The sequence below is a fragment of the Agelaius tricolor genome, unplaced genomic scaffold (assembly GCF_023055355.1).
Source record: "Agelaius tricolor isolate 1412-34295 unplaced genomic scaffold, bAgeTri1.0.p SCAF_4, whole genome shotgun sequence".
Lineage (NCBI taxonomy): Eukaryota > Metazoa > Chordata > Aves > Passeriformes > Icteridae > Agelaius > Agelaius tricolor.
The window spans coordinates 30,505,118-30,527,020 of record NW_027269264.1 but is presented as its reverse complement, the minus strand read 5'-3'; the positions used below and the strand labels follow the sequence as shown (position 1 = coordinate 30,527,020).

Below are 21,903 nucleotides of genomic sequence, written 5' to 3'. Positions count from 1 at the left end.
AATCATCTCAATAGAAACACAAACTGTGGCTCAGTTACATTTAGCTGCCTAAGCGAACCAATAGCAGGAAAAAATAATTTTGTTGAAAAGTACTCACTCTTACATTCCTGATGTTCTCTTCTACTTTCTTTTAAAGAACATTGTAAAGAGTTATTATGACTAGATCAGATTTAAGTCAGGTGTCTTTGGGGACTCAGTACAAGCTTTACTAAACCACTTTTTCTGCTCTATATTGTAAGGGAACCTTTAAACAGAAGGTTTAATTTCAGACAGTCTTTAGGAAATACTACTTAGCCCTTAACATTAGGAAACATTATAAAACAAGTTATTGTAACGAATTGGATCCAATCCTATCCATTTCAGCCTAGCAGCATAGGACCAATGGAGATTTAACAACCATAGGAAGAAAAGCGCTTTCTTGCAATGCTGTAACGTTATTGCAAAATTTTCTCCAGCAAGGTCAAATGAAGAAGCAGTCAAAATAAGATGGGAAATGCATCAACATACCAGGAGATAAAGGACACACTTCTCCAAACTAGAGTCCTTGTTTGCCATTTGGGTTGTTATTCAGTTTGCTTGGTTTTAAGAAGACTGAAAACAGTGACACATTAGGAGAGCTAATTTACAAATGCAAATGTAAAATACATTAGTTTCCCTGAATACTACATATATGAACTTCAACTGCAACTCTTGAAACTTCTGTTTAGATGTGGGCAGAGGAATATTTTGGAAGGAGGAATTTGTGATTTAAATAGTAAGACAGTTCTTTGGCTGTTATGTGCAAATATTTAGGATCTAAATATTACTTAGCTTTAAATTTCTTAGCTTTAACTTTTGACTTCTAGCTACATGCACAGTCATCAGACCTTGGCTAGTTTCTTAATCTTTAGAAGACATTTTTTTGTCACTCAGATTCTTGGTTTTGGCTTTCTGCTTTTCAGATGAAATCCAATATTTATCTCAGTCTACACTGCTCTGAAAAGCACCCTGTCACTTCAAAAAATATAATGTTGGAAAGAATCTGCTAAAATCTAGCACAGATAGCTTAGCTCAGGACTCAAAAGGATAAAGCTTTTACGTTGCTTCACGTGATATCAAAAATACTACAGCTACCTGAACAATTTGAACTTAAGGTTTTTGTACCTTTACAGTTTGCAAATACCTTTGAAACTCTTTTCCAGTGAGTTAACTGAAATCTGGATTGTGTATCACTTACCTGAAACACTTAACCAGATGCTGCCCAATTCTGTAATAAAAATGTCATCAGCATAAATTCTGATGCTGATGCATTCTGATTGTTGGACCCAGGCCCACAGTCAAAGCAGTACTGTCTGGTGCACAGTTTCACTATGAATGACTTTAGATTCATCATCTCATGTAAATACTCTGTGATTTTTCATAATTTGGATAAGATAATATAAACCAGAAAATGGAAAAACATTTCCACAATTGCTATAATAGAAGATACCATAAAATGCCTTCAAGTGACACTCTCTGACGCTAACCAGTCAGCTACATTTATTGTCCTAAATATTTTTTGCAACAAATTAACTCTTGCAATGAATTTTGTTCTCTAAAGATACATTCTGCAAATGAATCACAGTTTGATCAAACAATGTTTTATATGCTTGTGTTATCAGGTAGGTAACTTTGACTCTAAAGTTAATATCCGAATTGTCTAATGCAATAAGACTCTCCTTTTTCACAAAATAAAGACTTATCAACTAGAAAACAACTTTAAAAAACATCTGTATCCTCCTAATTTATACTATAAGTAAAAATGCCAACTTACCAGACTTGTGCTTCTTATGTTTTGCTTTCTTTTTAATTAAAAACAACTTGTTCTGGATCTCAGACTTATAAGATTTGAATGGATGAAGATGAATCTCACGCTTTCTTTGCAAGTCATCAAGTTTTCTCTGTAGATTTTCATTTAGAATATCCTTCAACTTCTTTTTTTTCTTTTTCTTCTTTTTTGCTAGCATCTTATTTAGTTTCTTCTTATTTTGCAGTAAGGTCTCTAGCACCGTTTCTTCAGCAGATTCATGGTAATTTCTGCCTTGGTTTTCATTATAAGTGCCGTTGACATGCATTTGGCAAGCTTTCAGTGTGTTCCCCTGGAATGGACTCAGCTCAGGTCTTATTCTGGACATTTCAGCGCAACCTTGTCCATTCTCCACATCTGTTATTTCTTCTGAGCTAGGATGACCACCCATATCCTCAATCTCTCCTGAAGTAATCAAATTCCTGAAGTTCTCTTTATAACAACCAGATTTTTTGATGTCACAAACTCTTGAGACTTTTATTTCACAGTCAACCTTCATTTCCTCTGTAGTGACTCTGAAGCCACCTAAACATGGTTTTTTTTCTGGACAGATAACAATGTCCATACTTTTCTCTCCTTCTGTCTTGGAATGACACAGCAGCTCTCTCCCAGCAGAACTGACCTCCCCATTGCTTTTGCTTACATATTCATGTTTTACTCTTTCCAATTTAATACGTGGCACTTTTTTAACTTTGATGGGAAGAGATGGGAATTCAGGAGCCTGAAAAGGTTTTTGTTTGTAAATTCGAACATCTGCACCACAGAACTGTGGAAAGTGAACATATGCATTTTCCAAGCAGTCATAACCAAGAATTACTTCTCTGCATTCATGGATAGGCTGACCTAGCACCGCATCCTGAACATCCTTTTGTGTTTCATATACGAAATCACAAAGACCTTTTAGCAGCCATACTTTTTGATAGAATGGTAGCTCATGAAATGGTTTTTCCTCCAAGGGATTAACTTCTCCGAGAACTTTGAAGAACTGGGGACACAATCCAAGTTTTTCTGCAGCAGCATTAGGATTGTCAGTCTGCCCCACAACAGTATACCAGTGTTGCACTTTCTTTCTGAGTGCTGCCTCCCAAGTCCTGTAGGAAAATGTAGGCCTGCGATGTAATGTAGGTCTGCGATGAGGAGGACTTAACAAAGAAGTCATTATTTTAGATAAAAAAACATTACACTGAGGCATCAGAAGACAACGTTCCAATTCATAGAATACTATTTCAGGTAAATTTAAAATCTGTTGGGCCAAGCAAAGAAAATGACCAATAGCTGGAATCTCCCACATTGTCTCCATCCTTGTAGGGGCTGCTTGAGCTAAAAGTGATTTTTCCCATTCTTCTATTTCTTTCTGACTAGCTTCTTCTGCTTCTTTTCTTTCTTGATCTCTCTGCCTATTAAAAGAAATTTCATGAAAATTCAGATAGTAGGTGAACAAAAAGAAATGAGAGAGGAAAAAAACCAGAACTACAGCATGTCAAACATACTTATCTTGAAGTTAAAAAGAGCACAGTAATACTGAAGTTTTACTTCAGTTTGTCTTACTTTGCAGTGCAGAATGCATCAACCAAAATGGGAAATTACTGTCATTTTTTTCTATTACCACTAGTTTTAAACAAAGTCCCAACATAACTCCCTACTCTTCTGATAATTTCCTCTGTTATTTAAGGCAGCCAACACATATTACCAGCAAATTCCTTCTTACTTGCAACAGATTTCTTGGTGGGGAGAGGAGACAATGACTAGATTTTATTTTGTTTTCCCAATTACCACATCTAACCTACTTAGGTGTTGATTCACAGGTAAAAGGTCAGACACTGGAACTCTTAATGACAAGACACAGAGAACTGTTTTAGTTAACAATAACTTGCTTTTACAAACTTACTTTCAAAAATAAAATAGGAAGTTACATACAGATTAACAATATTACACCTTATTCTAAAATAAGCCAAGATACTCCATATTTTTCATTGGATCCAGTTAATTCCATGCTAACACCCTCATAAAAAGCAAAATTGACTATATAAGCAAACTTTATTCCACAATTTCCTTAATTAAATTACTAACTTGTAGCCAGAATTCAGTTATTTAAATGTTTTAATGAACATGTCTGAAACCTATCTGAGGATCATGTTTTCAGAGATGAAAGACACAGAACTGCCTACATAATTTAATTTTTATTTTATTTTTATTTCTATACAATATACATGAAGATATTTATTCATATGTTTGAGTATTTTAAATTTAATTTTATTTTTATTTAAGTCTTACCATAAAATGTCTGTGTCTTATGAAAGTATCTAAATATCTAAAGCAAAGAATTATATATAAACTTGGACTTCAACAGGCAATTTCTTTAGATATGAGGCTAAGTTTTATAGAAAGGCCCTTGCATTTGCAGTCTTACTTTTCTGGGACTGAAAGTATGCAACTCTTAGACATTCTAAACTAAGATGAATTATGGCTACAAGCATAAATCACAGCTACAAGTACTTTGAGTCGCCCACTAGGTAGCGAGAAATTGAGCCCTTTTTTTATGTTCCTGATAACTCATTTTAAAGTTGGGTGAAGAGCAGATGCTGCCTATCCAAATACAACTCATTCACCAGCACTGTGCTCTCCAACTAAAACACCCAAGGCTGCAGTCTTCCACACTGTTTAGAAAGTACCCCTTCTGTGCCAACCTCAGTGTATTAGATTTCTAAAGAAAACAAAAAAAGTAGCAGAATAACCATTTTCTCTTCTTAATAACATTAATATATACTTTAGCGATAAGCCAAAAGTTTAGAAACTTGCAATACATTTTCAAATAAAAATAGTGTTGAAAGTATGTGCATTTATATGTGCACCACTTTGAAAATTTGTACATACTGTAAAATGTGATCCTCACTGGAAATATGCAACTGACTCTATAGGCCTTCCAATTGCCAAGCCCTTTTCATGAAAGTGCTCAGAAAAGGTACTTCCAGAATATTTTTGGTGAGCTGAGAAACCATTGGTACAGAGAGGTCCAAATTACTTTAAAAACATGGCACAATTAAGAAACAAAACTGAGATAAGAAATTTGAAGCAAAATTACTTGGAGAGGTCAATAGATTCAAAGAAATATTAAACCAGCTATCTATTGACAGATTTTTTTTTTACTTAATAAGTGGTACAGTTCAAAATTTTAGGGTGTAAAGAGGCAAGCCAGTTGTGGGTTTTTTCTGTTATTGTGGAACATTCTGTAGAATCAACCATCTTTTGTCCAGGATCTGGGACTTTTGAGTATATCCAGATACATGGACTTAACAGTTAATTAGTACGGTTTTGCAGCAATGTACTTAAAAGAGGTGTATGAAAGCATAATTTTTATCTTGTTTGGTAAACTGTTCTACAGACTCTAGCAATAAATTAAAATCCAATCAAAATACCCTTTATCAAAACATTGTTATCAAGCTCTAGAACACAGAGTTGAGCAAAAATTAAGAGAATTTTACCAAAGAAACAATAACCCTAGTGATCTTTGATTTTTTTTGGCAAAGTGTGATCAGAAGATTAGTGGATTAGAAGAAAGTTCTACAGAGAAAAGTACTGTCTAACAGCTAAGTCAGCCACATAGCTTCAAATCTGCTGAAAATGAAGACAACCTGCAAAATTAAAAGTGAACTGGTCACATATGGGGAAAAGTCTACAAAGCTGTAAACTTTGGAAAAAGCTAGAAATATTTTGCTTCCTGAAGCAAATACTGTCTTACCATTGTGAGCCATGTTTAGACCCAGTCACACAAATTACTGTTAAAATAAACAAACTTCAAAGCTTCATTTTCCTCAAAGTAAAACATATTAACATTAAAGACTGGCTGGAATTATTTAGCTCTTAAATTTAGGAAGACCACAAAATCTCAGAGTTATTTACATGAACAATCTAAAATTATTACCTAACTGACAAGCTGAAATGCTACATCAGTGAGGTAACAGCAGAGGAACTGGCAGACATGATTTGCTTCTGGCTATCAGTGAGAGAAGCAGTGACAAAATCATGGAATTAGACCGTAGTTAAGCATTCTGGTAGTTTTTTATCTAATTATTGCATGAAAAACTGTCCAAGGATACATATCATAAACCATAATGCACTAGCAGGAAATTACTGTGGATGCTTTCAGTTAATATTAGAAGTTTTGCTACACTAAAATAAGAGCAGCTATAATTTAATTCAAAACTTAAATGACCTCAGCAATTTTTCAAGGAAGTGGTACTAAATTTGCTTTGTGGATGCACTGTATTGAAGCCATGAACTTGAGACCACAAGAGCGCCACATTTATTTACCTGAAAAAGCCATAAGGAGCTAGCCTCTTTAGAAAACTAGGAAGACAACTATTTAAAACTAAAACTAAATAATTTTTCTTATTACCTCTTTTCCTCTTTTGCTCTCAGTTGCTCCTCTTGTCTTAGAACCTGAACCATCACAGACTCAAACATGCCTGTTGACAAACCTACTAAATTGCGAGGTGTGGAACGTCGTCTTGTAGAAATGCACGCTGTTGTTTTTTCATCCTCCTGCCCATAGCATCCTCTAGATGTTACAGCTAATGATGTTTTCTCTCTTAAATGCCTAGGAGAAAAAAGCAAGCCAATTCACAACTATGAACTTCTGTACCAGTGGCACCATGCTTACTCAGATAAAAGCAGTTATTTTTTCCATTTTGAAAATTCCTTTATAAAATTTTAAACCAAACACATTAATATGACCTATGTTTTCACACCAGTTAAAACTGCATATTTACCACAAGTTACCAAATATTATTTGGAGATGGAATTCTCTTAGTCCACAAGTATTTGGAAAGAAAAGACTTCCACAAAACCTATGATAAGAAAGTATCCTTTTTAGCAGATACCTAAAAATAGGGGGCAGGGTGGTGGGTCTATTAGGGGAAGGGTTTGGGGATCTATTAGTTGGTTTAGGCTGGGGAAGCATACGTTAAACACCAGTTTCTTCCTATTTTAAACTCCAAAAATTGAAAGACAAAACACTACAAATTTGTCTGCAAAGTTACATTTTTTCTTATGTTGTTTCAAAAGACTCCATTAAAACTTGTATGAGTTTTTCACAACCTGTGAAAACATTTGAGGGACAGAGGAGAAAAATCCAACCTCCATTCAACAGGAACCGCCATTCTAAGGTAATTTTCTGTGGCTTGTAGTATTCAGGAATTATACAACCACTATTAATTGATTCCATTGAATCACTTGAAGGGGATCATTGACCTAAACACTACTCTGTAATAACATAAGAACGACTGTTGCAAGAAGTAGCTCTTCAATTTCATTTTACAAATAAAATTATGTTAAACACTTCAAACAAATTTTTCTAATTAAAAATTGTAAAAGAACTTTGAGACTTCTAGGTTCTGTAATCCTTCATACTTACAGGTCCTAGAAACTTTTATTAAGCTAGTGCACATAGACATAATGAAAAAATCTTTACAAATCTCTGAAGAGTTAATACAAGACAAACTCACTATATACTGAGGCAAGATTATCTTTAGGCAGTTCAATATTTCCTAATATTTATCTGAAAAAGACTGTCCATTAAATGGAAGAAAGACAAAAGCAATTGAATTTATTTTTTAGTAAATACCTATATTGCTATTTGACAACACAAAATCTTCCAAGTTGTATTTGGTTATTTATCTGCCAGCTGTAACTCTATTAAGCCAGGAATTTATTCTTTTTTAAAATCAGGTTTTACTTTAGCAAACTAGGAACATTCATGCCCCACTACGTTCAGCTCCTTCCTTTCTACCATCAGACTGTCCCAAAACTGCCGTTACACAGAAACAGTTTCAAATATACTGTTGCTACAGCAGCACTGAATACATTCACTCTGCTTTCAGGTGACTTCTGCACCACTTTCCTGAAGTGTCCTTCCTACACGAACAACGTTCTTACCAGCTCACAGTTCACAATGTATGTCACTAGCAAACATAATGCTGATGGACACACAGAGCTTTACATATTTCCCAACACTGTTCCTTCTTTACCTTCATCCTTCACCAAAAACACCTCTTGTTTTTTTTTACATCCAGATACTATGTTATTCAGAAGACCAGTGGGCTTTTCACTGTAAGAGGCCACCATGGTTTTCTGATAATGACTAAACTATGACCAGTTCAAGAGAAAGCATGTACTTCAGTTGTGATTAAAATTGCGCTTTCTACCATATATCTCGAGAGCTTTCTGTGTTTCAGCTGCTTTGGCTGCTAAGAAAGCAGTCCCTGCCCGGGACTTACATTTCAACTTACCGCGATTTCCATTTTGCCATTTAAGACTATACTATGGCAAGCATTGTCTCTCATTTTATGATTATGATTACCATTTCAAAGCAGGTAACTTCGGCTTAGTATTTTATTCCTACGTATTTTAAGGGCGGTAAAAATTTCACAGATTGTAAAAATAACAATTTCAAATTATTGCTAAATATTGCTAAATATTCATACAGAGTTTACGCAGTTTTGCGACAAAATAAAATAAAGAAAGAAGCATTTGACGTCTTGACAAGTGTTCCTCCATGCTCACAAAAGGCTTCTTTCAGAAGGAAAATCTTAGTCAGGAAATGCTGTGCTCTATTTGGCATTTTGAGGTTTGGAATTCCAAAGCATTTTGAATTAAGATTTGAATAGCTCCCAGCAGGAAACGTTAATCTTCATCAAAGTACTGAAAGTTCCAGGGTTCTTTCTGTTGGGCGGTTTTGTTCGACGCTTGTTTTCCTTTAACGGAATTTAAAGAAACACACCCTCCTGTTCTACTTTATGTAAAGAACACGCTGCACGGCCCCTATAGTTTCCTACACCTACCGGGATAGCAGCGCCAACTTCTGTTCCAGCATCATCTCCAGCTTCTGGGCCTGTTTGGAGAGCCAGTGATCCACACCGTGCAGCCGATAGCAAGTCTCCAGCATCAGCCGGAAGTCACACACGAAGTCTGCTATCCCTGTGTACTGCCCACTGGAAAATTTCTCTTCCATTTTCAATAGCCATATTCCAGCGGGCATCTGCTGCAAGGACTGGCTGCTCTTACGGCCCAAGAGGGAGCCAGAGCCTTCTTCCCCCAAAAATGCCTGATCCGCGAGGGGCTTCAGGAACGGCGCCGTCAGAGGCCGGTACTTCTCCAGCAGGAACTCGCGCAGGATGCGGTACCCCTGCTGCAGCTCGGGATTCAGGCTCTGCTGCAGGGCAGTGTTCCCTCCCTCATCATCTGCCTCCTTCTCAGGCTCCTCCATCCCACTCTGAGGGGCCGAGGGCCGATCCGCCGGGAGGTCTCCGTCGGATTCCATGTCTCCCGCCCCAGGCTCGTTTTCCGGCACCTGCAGGGGACCGCGGCGCTGCGCCTCGCTCGGCCGCCGCATCCGCACCGGGCTCACCTGCGCAAACAGACACCGCTCAGTGCCCCGCCGGTCCGGGGGGCGGGACGCGGCCGCCGGGGGAGAGGCACCGGCTGGGCTAGCGCGCGGCCCCGCCCGCCCGGGGACAGCGCCCTCGCCCTCGGGGCCCGCCCCCTTCTCCCCCCCCCGCCGCCGGCAGCACCGGCGCATCCCGCCCCCCGCGTGCGCCGTTCTCGCCGGCCTGGCCGGGACCTCCCTCCGCGCCGCGCGCGCGCTCCCGACGGGCAGGCGGCGCGTGCCGGCCCCGCGCGGCGTCCGTCGGGTAACGGGCGGCGCGCGCGGCAGCGCGAGCAGAGGGGAGGGTGGGGGCACGGGTACCCCCCCCCACGACGGGGAAAGGACGCGGACCGTCTCACCCCAGCGCGCATGCGCGCGCCCGGCCCGTGGCGGTACGCCTGCGGTGGTGGCGGGCGCCGGGTGGGATGTGACGTCATCAGAGGGCGCCCACTCGGAGCCGGCGGCGCGACTCAGGGGCGGCCGCTGCTGCGCGCGGGGCTGGGCGGGGCCTCGCGGCGGCGGCGGAGCCTCGCAGCGAACACCCTCGGGGGGGCGGGGGCGGAGCCTCGCAGCGAACACCCTCGGGGGGGCGGCGGCGGAGCCTCGCAGCGAACACCCTCGGGGGGGCGGGGGCGGAGCCTCGCAGCGAACCCCTCAGGGGCGGGGCGGGGCTGGTCCTGGCACCTCCCCCCGGCGCGGGCGGCACCGGTGGCGCGGCCGGGCCCCGCAGAGTGCTGCTGCCGTGCTGCGGCGGCTGAGAGAAAACTGCCACCTAACGGGTCTGTTGTCTCCCGTCAGAGGTGTGCCACAAGCGTTCAGCCGCCGAAGCGAGGTAGCAGCTCACAAAAGCACTCAGTTCTACACTCGGTTCTGCCCGACTTGCCTTAGGAGCTGGTGCGTTGTGAGGGGAGGCTGCTACTAACGACGCTGTCCTAGCCTGGAGTGCACTTGTAGTGCTCTCACGTGTGCCCTCACGTTTCCTGCAGTCCTGCTCACCCCTGTAAGAGATCCTAAGGGACCCCAGGGAGCCCCACAGTTGTAATGGTTTGCACAGCACTGCAAAGCACTTGGAGACACACCTCTGTGCGTGTCTTTGGTTTAGTCCTCTTCACATTCCGAACTGTATGAAAAGCTGAGGGCACCCTGCTGATGGGAATAGAGGGGAAGAGAATGAATGTAAGGGAGCAGGACTCTACTTCTCTACTTCTGCCTCTACTTCTGTAATGGCATTCTTGTTCTTCAGAAATCACTCCAGAGACAGACGTTGCTCATAATGGTGTTCCCTTAATAGGAATAAATGCCTCCACACTGCATGAAGGTGGGCTTGCTTGGAAGGATCATTGTGCGTTAAGACTGTAGTGATCCATGCAATAGCTAACCCAAGTGTAGCAACATACAGGATGGCCTTCAGGTCTGTGTTCTGCTGTGTGTATCGCATGCCCACAGGATAAAATCAAGCAGTACTCTGTTAGAGAGCCATGGGCAGCTCCCACACTGTAGTGGCATCTCTATAACTTGCCTCTATCTAAAACTGCAGCCAGAAATCCTTATGCAAACATTCTCTCTGACAGTAGAAAGGATTAATAAAGTTGGGATTTTTAAAGGAAATCCTCTTATACCTTGAATGACCATCATGGGATAGCCTTTCCACAGACAGAGTCTTCATGATGCACCCTCATTACAGATCCATTTGGTGCTGTGCTGCTTATGGTTTGTGGAATCTGAAATGCTGTAAGATAACCGTTCTCACTTTCCTTATAATATTAACTCTAAGAAATTGCATTTGAAATGATACTTCGCAGAGTCTGAATCCCTTTCTTGTACTGGGACCATAAGGACCAATATGTCCTGTTGCAAAACAGAGGGAATGCTGTGTTGTGTTTTCTTTAATAACTGATCTCAGGAATAGTGTTCTTCTTGTCTAAGTCCCACTCCAAGCTGAAAGTGGAGAATCATCATCTGAGGGGCAAGTGGTGGAAGGATTCCAGCAACATGTGTGGAGGTTAAATCAACTGTACGAAAAACATAACTGAGGAAAGCAACCATTCAAGTAACAGTGGGAATTTCTAGTGTAAATTAAATAAAACTAGATGAGGCTGCAGCTCTTTAAGAAGTTTTGTGCTTGTTGGATATCTGGCTTGTAGCACTCATGTCCTGGCTCATTTATACTCTCTGCAACAATACCCAGTAACTTAATAGACATTTTTGCTTCTTGCTATATATGTGGCCTTGCTTTAAGAATATAAGAACTTGTAGTCATAATTCTGCATAAAATTCATAGGCTGAGTAGCCACAAAATGTGTTCAGAGATTTTGGTGTGATAACATCTCAGCTATATTCAGATCTCCTGTCAAAAATTGAAATTTATGGTGATGAAAGAAATTAAGATATTGAGTCAACACTCTGAAATTAAATTTCAGTGAAGAATGGCCCGCATATGACAAAACAAGATAATATCCTTTATTGGGAGCTCTGACTTGTATCACCAAAGTATTTGAAAGAGGATATTGTTCCTAGGTATGCAATCAAAGTAGGCTAAAAATAATTTTTAAAAAAGGATTAGAGTGCAAAACATCATTGTATCAATCTATAAGAACTTTTTTGTATTTTCTTATGTAATAAGAAAAATACATTTCATTCAAGAAGTTCTGTGATAGATTATCTATGTACTTCCCAAGCCTTGCCACACGAGTGCACTGTTCAATAAATGCCATGTGTGATTCCTGCCTTAAATCTGAGGTAACCAATGTACCAGGGTAGAACTGCTGACGCAGAAGCAAACATTTTGGAAAAGTTGTAATAATGGAGTTTCGTTTTATATATTCAGTGTTAATAGGAGCTATGACTCACATATCATTAAAAAAAAAAAAACCAAAAAAGCAACCAAAACCAAAAAACAACCAAAAAGCCAAAAAACAAAAAGACAAAAAACAAACCAACAAACAAAAAAAAAAAACCCAAAACCCCTCCCAACCCCCCCCAACAATTAAAAAAAAACTCAAAAGTTTTCAAAGAATAAATAGAGCTGATAAATATTCTTACAGTTTCTGTCCATACATCTGAATTGGATATACAATTTTTGCAAAATGGTGTGATAGAGATTTGCATGCATTTTAATCATGTAAGTTTGGATATGCATGATAATTTCAAAGAATATTACACCAAGTGAGCACCTCTGCCTTGATATTATCACAAAGACAGCAAGAAATTTTGTCATTATAATATTACCCACAGTGTCTTAGGTGTGTACAGAACAGTGCAAATGTCAAGTGGATAAGCATACACCATGAGAAAGAAATGTGAGATATGCTTGGGAAAGAGTAATCTTCCATATACGGTTCGCAAAGGATAGGATGATCTAGCAAAGAAAAAGAGACAACTGTCAGAGATGACCAGTATCCTTCACGTCTGATGTAAATTTTGAGTGACAGAGCATCAGCATGTCATGGAGGTCACATTCAGGGGATGTAAAGTAAAGAGAGTATCACAGCCTGACCATGAAAGCATCCATGACTTCTACAGAGACACAATGATGATGTAAATAATTAGTCTCTTCCTAAACTTTGATTTGAGTATAAGTTTTTATCATATGCCCTAACCAGATACTTTGTCTTTACATTTGCTTTCAATCTGAAATCAGTGTTATCAAACTACAAAGAAGTTACAAATACTGTATAGACTAAGATGATGAATAGCTAAGCAAACCTCAGCTGGTTTAAATCCCTGAGTTACTTGTGGCCATTTTTAACACTTACCAAGATTTTATATGTGCATTTTCAGAGATTTATATACAACTCTCAAAAAATGTGTAAAATATATACAAAAAGAATATTTTAGTCTAAAGTTCTTAAATCCAAAGGCCCTCTAGTAGTTTTCTATCTTACAGACAAGAGATCTATAGCATTTTTGTAAAAGATATTACCTCAAAGAATTGTTTAGACTGGCAGAATTATAATGTTCATGTTAGGGCACTGAAGGGTTGTTTTCTAACAGGTCAGAGCTGCCTGTGACAGGATGTAGAATGAAAAAAGAAGGATGGTTTCTGTAGCAGCAGGACAGAATGCTAGAATACTTAGGAAGATAAGTAAAATTGACTGTGAAGGCCTGAATTCTTGTACCTTGAAATCACATTCCCTGCTTCAGGAGTAGTAAAGGGGGATTAAAAAGTACCTTCCACCTTCAACTTTAGGTTACACTTCACAAGTCAGAAAAAAAATCTTTTTTTTATATAATACACTTTCACTCAGTGTATAATGTACTTCTTCTTCTAGCAGTGTCATAAATAGTGACTGAGTGGCTCCCATTTTCCTTCATTCTGCTTCTTCTATTTCATACATTAAAGCCAGGGGTAGAAAGTGCAGGTTTCTGCTCCTGATGACCTCCATGGTGACATAGAATATAGCCCACATTAAGGGTCCTTGAACTCTTCTGTGAGGTGAGTGGATTAACATTGCTACTGGAGCCATTCAAACTGCATGCTCAAGTAGCTACATGTTCCTTCTGCTGACATAAAGTAATGGTAAATAAAATGAACACCAAATTCCAGAAAATGCTAACAATGTCCTTTCCGTTTGCAGGTCTGCCACCTGAAGTTTCCTTTTATGAGATGCACAAAATTCTTGGCAAAGAAACAGGGGGTATGAAGTGTGAAGAAAATAATCAATCTCTGAAATGTTTCAGCTGAGTTATTCTGCTGATCTTTTTCATCCTCTCTCATGTTCCACCACCTTTAATTGCATCTTTCTCCCTTTTAGGGATACGGTGCTACTTTCTAGCACCAGAGATACCATCATTGACAATTAGAATACAAACAGACAGAAAACAATTAAACTGTCTTTGAATTCTGCACTTTAGAGACTTTCCTCCTTTTTTGAGTCCTCAGAGCTGTAAGCTGTTTTGCATTCAAGCTTCTGCACCATGTAGTACTGAAAAAGTACAGTTCTCCTTAAAATAAGTAATTCTTAGCAACTTCAAGAAGAATTAAAATTTTATGATGTGTTACAATGCATAAAAAATCCATTCTCCAACAAAGACCATGACTAAGTATTTTTTAAATTAACATAAAATTATATGATCCAAATTTCTGTCATGATGTCTTTTTAGAACTAGAGAAAGAATAAAGCAATTGAGCACATTCAAATAGTTCTTTCTTGATTCTAGATGGCACGAGAACTGTATGGAGATGAATGCTGTAGGATGCCCAGCATCCACTAATGCCTAACATAGATGGCTGCTGCAGGAAGTGGCACAGCAGGATCAACATGATTTCCTGCCCAACCATGCCAGATGACCAGCAGAGACCTTCCTTTAAAGGGCACACGTTGAGAGCTGGAAATGTGATGAGGGAATGATTCTCCCAGATAATCAAGTAGGGTAAAACATCTAATCTCTCGGTTCAGTAATAAACTCCAGAGTTCAGATCCCTTGTTGTTTGCCATTTACACCTGACGTCTGGACATCCAGTATGTACAAGCTGATAACTAGGTCCTTAGCCAAGCTGGAAGAATAACTGATGAGATCAGGCAGCAGTATTTCATTTAGCAATGTTTGTCAGTCGCCTGCTGCTCAGCTGCTGATGTTCACAGAACTTTAAAAAATGTGTATTTTTTTCATCTAGGCTTCCTCCTTCCACACTCTTGCCAAACTTAGTCAAAATTATCCAGCAGATTAAAAAGTGGCTGGAGAGGACAGACAGACAACACAACTACATATGCCTCAGAAATATGCCTAGTCCCTTAGCAAACTAGTAGCAGGAATTTAGTAATCTCCAACACTGTTTATTTTCACTCTTCTCTCTGTAATTGTGCAACACAGGAAAGGCAAAAAAATGCTTCATACAGACCTAATATTTATTTATGTGAAAGGTTTTGCAATTATACTTTATTGTGTCTAATTGCGTACCTGAGGCTTTTTAAAAATTCTTGTGGTATTATAGGAATGGCAATTATTTCCTCTTCCCAATGCTGGAGAGTGGAGATAAAATACACAGATATAATTTTCATATCTAAGAGAGGTTTTGAGAATGATTAGTGCAGAGATTAAAATGCACAGAGAGCCAATGTTTGGATGACTTAAACATTTGTTCCATTCACTGCCCATTCAGTTCTTCTATAAAAATTAACTGTAAAGACTGTCTTATACAGTATCAGAGAAGATAAATCAGGGCAAGGGCTAAACTGTAGTCACACAGATATGAACGTCCACTTCTGACAGGGGAAAAGAGAACTCCTCCAAATATGTTCATGACATCAACAATTCTAGAGTATGTGTTGTATGTCACTGTTCCTGGTGGATGGTGTGAAAGAATCTGTGGCAACGCATAGTCACCTTACATATAGACACACCTTGCACATACAGCACACCTCAAGACAACTCTTATATGCTATTGTCCATCAATGAGGAGTATTGGAAAGACTGGGCAATATTCAAAAAGCATAAATTAAAAGGATTGTCTGTACAAACACCGACTCTTGTTCTGAAGTGTTGTTGCAAAAGTTACAGGAATCTATCAGCAGAATTTGATTAAAATGTAACAGTCTTTTGTCTCATTCAGCCACATCTCTTCTACATATCTGGTTTTATTATACATTCAAAGAGAAAATATAATTGTTTCAAAATAAGAGATTTATAAAAGTCAAAGTAATTAATTAATCAATATAAACCCCATAATATTTTCTTAATTTTTATTTCACAGAATCACAGTATAGTGGATGTTGAAACAGATCTCTGTGTGTCTGTTGCCTCCATGCCTCCATGCTCAAAGTGGGGGAAAACAGAATTGCTTTCTCAGGGTCTCATTCAGTTGGGTTTTCAGTACCTTCAAGGATGGAGGCTCCACAAAATATTTGCATGCAATAAAGACAAACCACTGTAGTCCAAGAAGATATTCTGACAGCCCCTATATTTTCTTCTATTTGCTGGCTTACAGCACCTCAGGGTGTTAGAATTATAGACCATCCTGAGTTGGATGGGACCCACAGGGATCATTCAGTCCAACTCCTGGCTCTGGTCATACCAAGATCCACATCATGTGCCTGAGAGCATTGTCCAAAAGCTTCTTGAGTTCTGTCAGGCTGATGCTGTGACCACATTCCTAAGGAGCCTTGTCCAATACCCAACCACCCTCTGGGTGAAGAACCTTTTCCTGATATCCAACCTAAACCTCCCCTGACACAACTTCAGGCCATTCTCTTGGATCTTGTTACTGGTCCTGTCACAGTGAAGAGATCAGTGCCCGTCCCTCATCTTCCCCTTGTGAGGAAGTTGTAACTGCAATGAGGTTCTCTCCTCAGTCTCCTTCAGACTGGGAAGAACAAGTGACCTCAGCCAAGTGACTTCAGCCACTCCTTGAATGTCTTCAATATATTACTGTCCAGTGGACACCTTTTGCTGAATGCCTTTTGTGGTCCTGTGTGCTCCCTAGCAAGTGATGAGAGGACATCTTTTGCCATCTCGTGTTCAAGAGGCATCATCCTTTTCTTATTCCAAGAAATACCAAAAATAGTTAACCCTTAATGAGTAAAAAACATTTACAGTAACAGTTGGTATAAGAACTCTAGACTTAGAGAAATGTTAAAAAATAGTAATTTAGCACTGAGCAGAAATAGTTTTCATTTATACACATCACTTTTCCCTTTTGTGTGTATCTTTTTAAGAACAAACTTCCATAAAAGTGTAGATTTTTCAGCAGTGGTCAGCATAGACCTTACTATGTCATAAGTCTTCTGCTGTAAACAGAAACACATGAAGGTTTAAATAAGTCCCCACTCTTTTCAATAGTAGAGGTCTCCACTGCACATAACACAGAATTATTTAATGACAGTTTGGAAGTACTGGGAGCAATAGATAGTCTACAGTAGGCTCTGTTTAGTCATATAAATGTCTTTAGCATGCCATGTTAACAGGATGTGAAGCAAGATTAAGTTGGAAGTCAAATGCTTATTCTACAATGTTCTTAAAATATTCTAAAAACCCAACAGTTTCCAAGAAAATGCATTAATAAATTACCATGTCAGTTTTGGTCAGTTAGAAAATATATTACTGCTAACTATATTTGGGTTGGTTTTTTATACCTTTAGGGGAGAAAGACCTCAGTGTGAAGAAAAACAAGAACTTCTCATTCAAATGTTAATATATATTCTGGACTTTAGAATAGAAACCCTGTACTCTGAACTAGAGCAAGTTTTTTTGAGCTGACATCTCCATCCTATCTCATACAATCTATGTTTTCAATCGCCTGAATTTTCACTGAAAATGTTTAGAAAAGGCTTTCTTCACACTATTACTACTTGCAATTGATCTTTTCCCCAGAAAATCTGTCTATGCCCTGGAGTACAAATTATACATATCTGATCATTTTGTGTAGTACAGTCTATTGGCTATGTTCCAGGTGTTTTTCCAGCCTGAGAGGTTTTGAATTAGATCTCCTGCAAATTGTTGGCAAATTAAATGGCTGATAAAATAGCTAGTATTTACCGTATGCTCAAAATTATTCATGCAGCGGCATGTGGTAACAGGAAACTTTTCTTTCTTCTCTTTTCTGCAAATATTTACTTTTTGCAGATGAATTTCTAAAGCCAAAAAACACAAACCAGTTGTAGGCAGCTGTTTTTCTCGCTACTTCCATGCCAATAGTTACACATAAAATATTTTTTCAATAACTTCATTGATGTTTTTCTCTCTATCACTGTTTTCTAGAGGTTGTTACCTTTCAAGATAATTTAATATGACATATTAATTTGAATTAGAAGATAATTTTGAAAGCCTGTCCTGTAATGGACTGAACCTAATGTTGCAACTGTAGGCAGAGAGTTATTAAGGGGGGTCCGTGATCAATGAAAATCGTTAACTCTAATGGTGGAGCTTGGAGAATAAAGGCAAGCAAGCAAGCAAGCAAGCAAAGAAAGAAAGAGAGAAAGAAAGTGTGAGTTTGAGCAAGAGAAAGGGAGACATAGGTGCCAGGAAGTAGGAGCGGGGCAGGCAATGTTGGAAACAGACAGAGAATGGAAAATGCTTCTCAGTGGCCAACCTAGAAGAGAAGTGTGCAGAGTTGCCCAGATGAATGTCCTCCTCTGTTTCACTTCTAACATGGTAACTTGATAGTTTTCATCAGGATCTGCACAAAATCATCATTAGGTTTTTCTACTATTGGTGCTGTTATTGCTGATGGGACCAATAAAACAAAAAAGTTTAAAAGAAACTGTAAAGGTTAAGATGGAAGGTCAGCTTGACTCAGTATAGCATCTGAACAACTGTATTAAAACAAATAAAAATGTTTTTGCCACATAATAAATTTTTCATTGCATTTCTCCTTATTGTGGTTTAATCTGGAAGGTAACCTAACAGCTGTGGGCCCACTTTCCACCACCACCCTTCCCTGTTTCCCCTCCAGCTTATTGTGCCCCAGATTCCTCACAGCTGTGGCAGTGAGAAGACCTGCAGATTCCTTCAGTTAGTGTCAACACTGCTTAGTAAAATCTAAAACATCAGTATGTCATCAACATTATTCTTATCCTCAATCTGTCACTCAGTCCTATACCGACTACGGCAAAAATTAACTCTGTCCCAAATAAAACCAGAGCAATATCCACCCTTTATTCTGTATCATTTATGTCATGCCCAGGTTCCACTCTTCCCAATGCATCCTTCCCTGTCTTTTGATACATACACAGAGATACCTTTCCCTTAGTCTATGGGTCATCCCTCTAAAATGGAGTAAAATTAATCCATAGCTTTGGGCTTTGTCTCTTGTAGTAGACCTTCAGAGCTGGAGAGATGGTGCATGGTATTGGATAATGTCCATGATAAGTCCATCCCCCATTCAAAAACCCATTTGTACATTGCATCTCTTCTTCAAAGGCCCAACGTGTCAACGTGTCATAGGCCCACTGAGCTACCCATCTTCCCAGCTACCTTGTGATGACCCTGCTTGGAGCAGTCTGCTTCCTGATCCCTCTTAGAGGCAGCTGCTTTATTCCTTATTAAATGTGTCCACTTCTGTACACCACTGTTTCCAACTAACATTCAACTGCAGGTTTCTTTTGTTTATCTTCCTCTTCTTAGTTTCCATGTCAACAACCTTGGCAGAATTCCTTTCAGGGGTAAACACAACTCTTACCAGCTTCTTCTAGCTCACTCTTCCTAGCTCACAGACCAGCTGTCAGCCACTTCCACACACTTCTTCCAGTATTTCTCCTTGCATACAATCTCAGATAAGACCGGCACAGTTTGGTTTTCTGTTTCAGCCTTGGACTCTGTCACTTTGCTTCTAGTTCCAGAGACCTTCCCTCCTGCAGCAGGCACTGAACTCTGCTGAACAGATCTCAGTCAGCCTGGACCAGGCCCCAGCACATTGCAGTGATTTGTGTCTCTCTGGAATTATCAGGTGACAGCTCATCTTGCCCAAATATTTTAATAAATTTTTCTGCATTCCTCACTTTTTTAGAGGTGAAGTCTTAAAACACTGTGAGATGCCCACTGCCCTAGGCACTTGCTCATCCTATCCCACACTCCTTGCCACTCATAACTATCCAGCCTTAGGGCAGACCTGTGGGTGATGTTCTTACATAGTTGCGTAACTTTACACAAGATCTGAGACATATTCATGTGCCATAGCAATGCAAAGGTGCTGGTTTGGACACCCTGGGGATACTTTCCAAGAGGTAATGTAACTCACCTGGAGGAGAAGGGAAGGATGGCAGAGAGTGTCATTCCCACGGATGGACCCCTGGAGGTGTAGTTATGTGTCATTCCCAACAGGCAGCTCCTGCCGTGCAGGCGCAGCAGCGATGCTGGGTGTACACACTGCTTCAGTCCTGACAAGAGGCATCTTATCATATCAAAAACCCATGTTACAAGGCTCAACAGCATCATAACCCTAACCCAGAGCTGAGAAATAACACAGCATGGAACACAGCAAGTAAGGTGTTACCCAATGCAACTCTGAGAACACACAACAACATTGAGATCAAATAAATCAACATTGTGGCCAGTAACTATTAAACCAATGCAACTAATTGCTTATAACGATTTTGTTTTAACATGTCAGAACAGTGGTTATCTTAACTCTTCACACCCATGGGTTGGGTGCCAAAATGGACTCTTGTGGTTTAACCCAGCAGGCAGCTAACACCATACAAAACACTTGCTCACTTCCCTGTCACCACCCCAGGATAAGTAAGAGAACTGGGGGAAAAACCATTAAATTCATCCATTGAGATAAAGACAGCTTAATAGGCCAGAAACAGAAGGGGAAACAAAAATAACTATCATTAAAATTAGAGTATACAAAACAAGTAATTCACAATGTGACTGGTAGCCACCTGCTAGCAGATACACAGCTGTTCCCAAGCCCCCAGCCAGCTTTATCTGCAGCTGATATTACTGAGCTTTACACCATATAGTATGGAATATTCTTCCAGTCAGTCACGGTCAGCTATATCACCTCTGTCTCCTCCCAGCTACTCGTGTCTCGCAGCCTCCTCACTGGTAGTGTGATGTGAGAAACAGAAAAAGTCCTTGTCTTAATGCTTAACACTTCACCCATCAGTCTGCTATCAACATTATTCTCATCCTAAATCTAAATCACAACATTATGCCATATACCAGCATGAAAATTAACTCTATCCCTACAAAATTAGGACAATTGTGTACTGAAAGGACAATCTTACACCATGCCATTTAGAAACTTCCCCACATTTTGCAGACTGTTTGGGTAATAGACAAAGACTTAATTTCAAAGTATCACATTGCTTTGTCACTAAGTATGTGTTTCAATAAAGTTTTTCTGTTGACCCAATACATTACCAGTGTTTGGTGAGGGCTTGGAAAATGAAAAATACTTATCCTAAACCAAACACAGATAAATTGTGTAACCTTCTTTATATAGTAAACAAACTCTAGATAAAAGCAGTAGCTTCTTAATTTTAAGAATGCTTTGGCCAAAAAAGTAAATGTAATTGGTTTTAGGGGATTTTTTCTCATTTCTGTGAGTAAATAAAAATGTTACTTATTCCTGTAAAAATGCAAGGCTTGCTAATTAAAAAAGGGTTAGATAATATGAATAGGAAGGACTCACCAATAGGAGTGAAGGGTTTGAAATGCAAACAGGTAGATAAGGCCAACTGAATGTGCTAAATTTGTTAATGAAAATCTACGTATTACGGGGGCCTCATGGGCAAAGGCAGGAATCACATCCACTTTTAGCAGTCCAAGTATGGGAATTGATGCCATGCAGGCAAAGCCCATTTGATAGCTGGGAAAATGTTTTGAGCTCCCTGAAACAGAGGCTACACTCCTAATTTTAATATGTCTTATTACTATAACCCTAGTATCTGCACATGACTCAGCCCTGGAAGAATGACAGATAACAAGAACAATATTAGTGACATAAAATATAGGAATAGAATACACAAAACTAGTGGCTAAAAATTTGCATGCAGTTCTAGGCAGAAAAGCTTCTGTGGCATCATACAAAAATAGGCATTTAAAAGTTTGCTCCTACAATTTCCAACCCTTTTGTAATTCCAGGAATAGTTAGAACAATTGGAATGTTGATATAAATGAGAGTGTGAGAGATCTAGAAGATTGGATCCACGTCAGACTTTTGTTTTATTCAGAGGTTTGGCTTCCTGCCCTCTGTTCAGACAATAAATTG

At 39.4% G+C, this 21,903-nt stretch overlaps 1 protein-coding gene across 4 annotated transcripts in view; it reads right to left on the bottom strand.

The window, feature by feature from the left end:
* Positions 1–9,719, bottom strand: part of BRD10 (bromodomain containing 10) — a 50,927-nt gene extending 41,208 nt beyond the window's left edge. For 3 of the 4 annotated variants that reach the window (XR_011678920.1, XR_011678921.1, XM_071425065.1), the window contains exons 1-3: positions 8,665–9,594; positions 6,222–6,422; positions 1,793–3,222 (exon numbers count right to left, since the gene is read on the bottom strand). Coding sequence is in view for 2 of the 4 variants with exons in the window: in XM_071425065.1 (XP_071281166.1) it covers positions 1,793–3,222; positions 6,222–6,422; positions 8,665–9,401 (2,368 nt within the window). In the remaining 2 variants the exon portion in view is untranslated. The other variant, XM_071425066.1, reaches the window with a different exon arrangement.
* Positions 9,720–21,903: the final 12,184 nt, after the last annotated feature.